Source organism: Sinocyclocheilus anshuiensis, unplaced genomic scaffold (genome assembly GCF_001515605.1).
Source record: "Sinocyclocheilus anshuiensis isolate Anshui unplaced genomic scaffold, SAMN03320099.WGS_v1.1 scaffold784, whole genome shotgun sequence".
Classification (NCBI taxonomy): Eukaryota; Metazoa; Chordata; class Actinopteri; order Cypriniformes; family Cyprinidae; genus Sinocyclocheilus; species Sinocyclocheilus anshuiensis.
The window spans coordinates 40,371-47,485 of record NW_015554160.1 but is presented as its reverse complement, the minus strand read 5'-3'; the positions used below and the strand labels follow the sequence as shown (position 1 = coordinate 47,485).

The window sequence follows — 7,115 nt, the reverse complement described above, 5'->3', positions numbered from 1 at the left end:
AAGTAACTAGTAAAGTAACGCATCACTTTTTTTAATTTACAAGAAAATATCTGAGTTACTTTTTCAAAAAAGTAATGCCAGTTACTTTGTTTTTCCGTTTATTGACTGACAGCTGTCCTGTCCCCATATTGGGAGAAATCGGAAGTGCAGAGGAGTTGTGTGCGCTGTGTGAACATTGATGTTACTGTAGTTCTAGACTAAATGTCAACATGCATTTACTCATCTCACCTGCACAAAAACAGATTCAGTGTTCCTCAAAATCAATAAAAACAGTCAAATGCAAGCTCAGAATATTATACAAACCAGCAATAATTAAATATGTTAAATAAAACAAATATAATTTATGTATTTAATCTCATTTTATTAACCAATGTCTTTGCTGCTGACCTTTGATGATCCAGTTCAACCATACTAATAGGCAAAAATGACTTTAGATAAACTAACAATTGTGCTTTGTTTTTTTATTGCTGAAGAGTGTTTCTTCTCCTGCGTTCTACTGTACAGACGTGAATTTACTTTTGCTTCAGCCTGAGGTTTATTCATTACACTTTTGGTGTGAAAGGGCTTTTATATTTGCTATAAATAGAACTTCTTATATTAAAAACAATCAAGCCCTGCTTATATTTAAAAAGTAACGCGAAAGTAATATAACGCATTACTTTCCATAAAAAGTAACTAAGTAACGTAATTAGTTACTTTTGTAGGGAGTAACGCAATATTGTAATGCATTACTTTTCAAAGTAACTTTCCCCAACACTGAGTATTATTAATAGGACGTTTCTAAAGGAATTTCCTCAATGGCTGAAGTCTGCAGATGAGGGGGATTCACGCCTTTCAGGTTGCTACGCAACAGCCTTCTTCTTGGTCTTCTGTCACGCATGTGCGCGGTGCATAGTGGGAGTATCCGAGCGATGCTGAATCAGTGCAGGAGCGGAGGAGCAGAGGAGGCTGGAAATGGTGCAGCATCAACAAGGGGAAAAGGCGCAGCGGTTGCGCCAACGGAATTATGCGGCTCTCCTTAAACTCTCACTTTGAGAATTTACTCCGTCGACAGAAGAACAGGTTAGTCAATTGTTTTTTGTTCGCCGAGTTATTTTTCTAAACAAAGCGCTGCCGTAGCAATCCGCTTGTCCCATGTATGTTGGCACCTTGTCAATAGTGATGGTGCGCTGGCGCGAGCCGCAGGCTTCCATAGAAGATGCGCGTGCACGCGAAAACAAAATTTGTCACGGTCTTGACAAACTATTAAGGCACTTGGGCCTGAGTCAAAAATAGAAACTCGCCCATTTTTATATATATTATTCATGCTTAAGGAAAATCATGAATAATGTACATTACATGCCACATAATACAGGTGTACGTCAACAGCTCACGTGGCCTATCAGTGGGAGTTGTAGTTTTTCAAAGATGACAATGTCCAATGCCGTTTATGTCTATTGTCTCATTGAAGAACGACATATCCCAAAGTGCTTTTCACTCCGGGTTCGAGCAGGGGAATGTTCTGCTGATTGTTAAGCATTGCCCCAATGGACGATGATCAAACGATGGGTTGGGGTCGGGGCTTAGCCTTCAGGGATGCTCATTGGAGCAGAGCGTGTTTGGGTGGGGTCCGTTCAGACGGATCCTTTTGGCACTGCGGAGAAAGCTGAAGATGTCAGGAGACTGAGCCCACGCAGTCCTGAGCTCCTGACATTTAGTTAAGTCAGAATAATGAAGTGCTCTCAGCAAATGCTTTATGCATTCAGAATCTTATTATCATTTTGTTCAAGTGTACGAGTTTTCCCATGCAAACAGGTGAAGAGCCTGTTGCAAGATTCGACTGAGGTTTATTCTTTGGTCCCTGCACTTGATCTAATAAAGTCAGGTTTATATTTTAATATTTTAATTGACAGTCGTGTAATTGTAGCCTACTGTAAAACATGTTTTGTAAAAAATAAATACTAGCTATGCTTCATACCTTATATACATTGGAAGTGTATATTACATAAAACGGTTATATTCTTAAAGTAACAAATATTTGTTACAATTGTGTTTTTATTAGTGAAAACTGAAATGTATGAATCTACTTATAAAACATTTTTTTTTTTTTTGTAATTTGTAAAACGTTTGAAATTTATTTAAAAAGTTAGTTTATTCTTTTAATATTTAAATTTTATTTTGCTTTTTTTAGTAGTTCGATGTTTACTGTAAACATTATATGCTTTAGTGACATATATTTAGGGTAGTAAAATGCAGCCACCAAAATGGCATCAGTAGTTTTTACTGTACATTTAACCCCCTAAGTTTGTTGAGAGTCTGGTTGGGGGCCCTGGATCTCAAAAGTGTCAAAAACCCTTTAGTAATGGAAGAAACACTGGTTATTTTACACATTCAATTCAAACTTTACATTTGTTAATTCATCAGTATTGTAATATACATTCTTTGTAGAAATGTTTTATATGAATTTTAAAGCATTTTCCAGTTACTGTACACATATTTTTAGCAATTACATTTCAACATTATGCACTATATTCTAAAATAGGGGAAAAAAATAGCTCAGACAGTTTATGGCATAATTATGAATGCTGAGATGAGATGCCTTCCTCAGGCTGTTTTTAGTGTGTAGAATGAGAGGAGGTATTCCCTGCAATCTTCTGAAATATCTATATGTGTCTCTGCATCAACTCTCAGATGAAGGTGACAGAAGTGTTAAGGCGAGAGTCTTTTAATGTGTTTCATCAGTTTTATTAATTAGATCCATTTATAACCCATTGCATTCCTTAGAGAGAAGAATCATTTTAGAAGGTGAGAGTGATTGTGCTTTGTAACGGTAAACAGATAGAAATGTTTGAAATCTTTTAAGGATTTAACTTAAGCACACACAGAGCCTGCAAATGTAGACACTCATGTGAAAAATAATTCTTATTTTTCCATTTTTCTGAGGTTGATAAGTGACTGTAACATTATGAGCGCATGCTTAAGGGTGTAGTCCAGTTCTGACAGACAAGTACTCTGTGTCTGACCGGCTCTTGTGGATACCCGATACTCTGCAGACATTACAGAAATCTCAAAGAGGCAATAGATGATTTACTTCCTTTTCAGGGTCTTTAAATAATTTTAAGACCATCAATGGTTTTTGATTATTTTCAGAATTATATGTTCAACAATGGTTTATGTCTGTGGAAATGAGTTAAATTTATGTCATTTTGGCCACATTTTTTACAGTTAATGCCCTTGTATGACCTGAAAATGGGATCATTGATTATGGAAAACAGCCCGGCCCCGGATACTGACCTCCAGAGAAACATATGTCTGTTCCTTCTGGTGTCTGTATTGTATTTTTCATTCTGATGGAAACAATGCTGTTTTTGTTGTCAGTTTGTCACTTATCTTCTCTTGTATTGGGTTTGTGGATAATTATTTTAAGACCTGAAATACTTCTTATTTATTTTAATTTGAGGTTTTTTCCTGAATGTTTATTATTTTTAGGGGGTGTCCATTTTTGATGTCTTAGAATATTTCAATCTTGTTGCAGCTTCCAGCAAACCTTGTTTAAGAAATATTTGTTCAGATTGAAAATCTGTGATTTTTAAACATTTAAACCTGGAGATACTCAGAAAGTTTAGGTTAAAAAATGAAACATAGAAAAGATATGCAAAATAAGTAAGGAATATTTAAGATTTTCATGATTATCATGATTTCATGGTAATTAATGGTAACTAATCAAAAACATGCAAAAGAAGATACCAGATACCAAATACCATACCAATTCTTTAAAGAAAATAATTATATTTTGACCCCACTATGCACTATTATTTTTTATTATAGCATGCAAGGTTAGCAGTTGTGTGCACACTATGTTGCAGGTAAATGGCAGGGTTTGGTAAAGTGCTGGCCAGCCGATGCAGTGCGTAGGGCCTGGAGTCCACGGCGACGAAAACATGAACGGGGCGGGGGAGCAGGTCGACATCCTGCCCTCCAACTGCTTGGTAAAAGAGCGCTGGAAAGTGGTAAGTGTGTGTCTATATTTAGGTGGGATTGTGTTTGTGGAATAAAGACGCCCAAATTGGCTGCTGCCTTTGCAGCCTCATCGCACAGGACAAAAAGTTCCACATATGACAACAGATGCTTTCAAATCAACTCAGTCTGGCTTCTCTCCAAAATGCGCCCAAACCATTTGTTTGTGGGCCAGTTCATAGCATTTCTCCTTCAAGCAGATGTCCTTAGAAATGATTTGTGGCTGTTTTACTGTAATCATATCTGTAATATAGTAGCGATCTGACTCATCAGTGACTGACTTAAACTTAATTCTTTCATAACTCATGTGATAAAGCATGTTTAAGCCAAGATTAATCAATATGCTTAGTTCATGCTACTAGGACTGAATTGCTTGGAATTTAATTAAATCTTTCATGTTAAGTAATATGTTCTGTGATTAGAGCAGCTAAAGTAACTCAGCCATTCTGTTTTTGTCATACAATTTATTGCATGTCAAACAAATCCAGCCAGAAAATCCTCAAAAGCTTTTCTGTGAATTTAGCTGATGTACTTGTCCTGTTTAGCAATACGAGACTTTCTCAGATTTTAGATGATGTTTATTTATGATGTACAGTATGCTCTTAAAGATTCTTTATTGGCATCTGTTTCAATGAAGAACTTTCCATTGCACAGAAGATTCTCTATGTTGAAAAAAGGTTCTTTAGATTATTAAAATGTTCTTCACATTAAGAAAAAAATGGTTCTTTCAAGAACTGTTCACTGAAAGGTTCTTTGGTGATCCCAAAATGGTTCTTTTATGTCATCGCTGCGATAACCCCCTTTTGGAACTATTTTTAACAGTATATATTGTGCAAAACCTGCTCTGAGTCGAAAGCATGTGGAATAGATGGCACACAGGTTAAATCAATGCTCTGCCATAACTGACCTTGCTATTGTTTGTGTATTCAGCTGAAGAAGATTGGGGGTGGAGGGTTCGGGGAGATCTATGAGGCCTATGATCTGTTGACACGAGAGAATATGGCTCTTAAGGTGGAATCTGCCCAACAACCAAAACAAGTGCTAAAGATGGAGGTTGCTGTGCTAAAGAAACTACAGGGTGAGGAGATGGAGTGGATGTGGATATATTTTGTGTCCTTTATCATTCTTACAATTTGATATAAACATTATGTGGTAATGTTGTTGCTTCTAAAGTTACTGGCCAGTTTTCAAGATTGTTTTATGCATTTGCCAAAGCTAATTTTTACTCTCATGTATAAATTGACAAGTTCATTTTGGACTATGTTTATGTATGTTGTGTGTTGATACACTACCATTCAAAAGTTTGGGGTCAGTAAGATTTTTTTTACTTTTATCCAACAAGGATGCATTAATTTAATCAAAAGGGACAATATTTAAAATGCTACAAAAGATTTATATTTCAAATAAATGCTGTTCCTTTCGACTTTCTATTCATCAAAAATCCTGAAAAAATTTAATCATGGTTTCCATAAACCTATTAAGCAGCACAACTGTTTTAAACATTGCTAATAATAATTAAAAGAAACACCAAGATTAACATATTAGAACGATTTCTGAAGGATCATGTGACACACTGAAGACTGGAGTAATGACTGCTGAAAATGTTGCTTTCCCATTACAGTAATGCATTTTATTTTAAACTATATATTAAAATATTTACTTATTTTCATTTGTAATAATATTTCACAGTATTACTGTTTTTACTGTATTTCTGATCAAATAAATGCAGCTTTGCTGAGCATAAGAGACTAAAAAAATGTACTGACTCCAAACTTTTGAATGATAGTGTACAGTACATATTTGTCTTGTTATAATAAGGCAGCAAGCAGGATGGTGTATGTGTAAAGATATGTGACAGTTTATCTGTTAATATGCCCATCATAATCTTTTTTTTTTGGATGTGCTCATATGAAACACACACAGAGACGCACTGTGACTTTCATGCCTGTCAAGGCAGTTTGCCTCAGCTGTAGTTCAGACATACCACTGGGAATCTGTAAGGGTAATGAGCGTGAAGAACTGAAGGGAAGTGGGATTACCACACTTTTTCTCTCTCTCCGTCTCTTTTTTGCTGCTTTCTTGCTCTCTCATGTCTTCATAACCTTCATGAAGGACGTGCTGGAATTCCAAATGCCACCGCCTCTGTCTCTACCTGCTTGCTGAAATTTGTGTTTTGTATGTGTGAGAATGTGTGTATTCACATATCCATGCAGAAGAGAAAATGTCAGCTGTAATAAATGGGACTTATAAGTAATATCCGTGACTTTACTGCTTTAATTTCTTGTGCAGGAAAGAATCATGTTTGCAAATTTATTGGATGTGGAAGAAATGACAAGTTCAATTACGTTGTCATGCAGCTGCAGGTACAGTATTTTTTTATTTGTTTTTATGCATGTTTGTGTGTGTGTGTGCATGTGTGTGAAATCTGATTCTCTCTTTCTGTAGGGAAGGAATCTCGCTGATCTCAGGAGGAGTCAGCCTAGAGGGACATTCAGTATGAGCACGACTCTACGGTTGGGGAAACAGATTCTGGAGTCCATTGAAGCTATTCACTCTGTGGGCTTCCTGCACCGAGACATTAAACCTGTATGTCTTACTGTTGATTATATGATCTCTTCCATTCTCTTTCCCAATCCGATTACCTGGCTCCTGCCAGCTAATACTGGTTTCTCTCCTATTCTTAGTCTAATTTTGCCATGGGCCAATTGCCGTCTACCTGTAGGAAATGTTACATGCTGGACTTTGGTTTGGCACGACAGTACACTAATACGAATGGGGAAGTGCGGCCTGTAAGTATTGCTTTTGCTTTATTTTCTGATACAGTCTTTTTCCTTATTTATATTCTCTCAATTACCATTTCTGTTTGTTTTATTTATTTATTTATTTTTAATGGAAATCGCCTAATAAGCAGCATTTTTTACATTTCCGATTTGATGTGCAGTTTTTATATTTAGTTGTGATGTTTTATGTTTCAAAAGTTATTTCTAAGGATGCACTGATATTAAAATTCTGACCAGATGTATATATATATATATATATATATATATGTATATGTATATATGTATGTATGTATGTATATATATATATATATATATATATATATGTATGTATGTGTATAT

At 35.7% G+C, this 7,115-nt stretch overlaps 1 protein-coding gene across 1 annotated transcript in view; it reads left to right on the top strand.

The window, feature by feature from the left end:
• The first annotated feature begins 918 nt into the window (after positions 1-918).
• LOC107670856 (tau-tubulin kinase 1-like) overlaps positions 919-7,115 on the top strand; it is a 29,582-nt gene continuing 23,385 nt past the window's right edge. The window contains exons 1-6 of the mRNA XM_016463637.1: positions 919-1,062; positions 3,846-3,989; positions 4,927-5,074; positions 6,286-6,359; positions 6,442-6,582; positions 6,681-6,785. Of these exons, the coding sequence (XP_016319123.1) occupies positions 3,882-3,989; positions 4,927-5,074; positions 6,286-6,359; positions 6,442-6,582; positions 6,681-6,785 (576 nt within the window). The 5' untranslated portion in view covers positions 919-1,062; positions 3,846-3,881. The remainder of the gene's footprint in view (positions 1,063-3,845; positions 3,990-4,926; positions 5,075-6,285; positions 6,360-6,441; positions 6,583-6,680; positions 6,786-7,115) is intronic.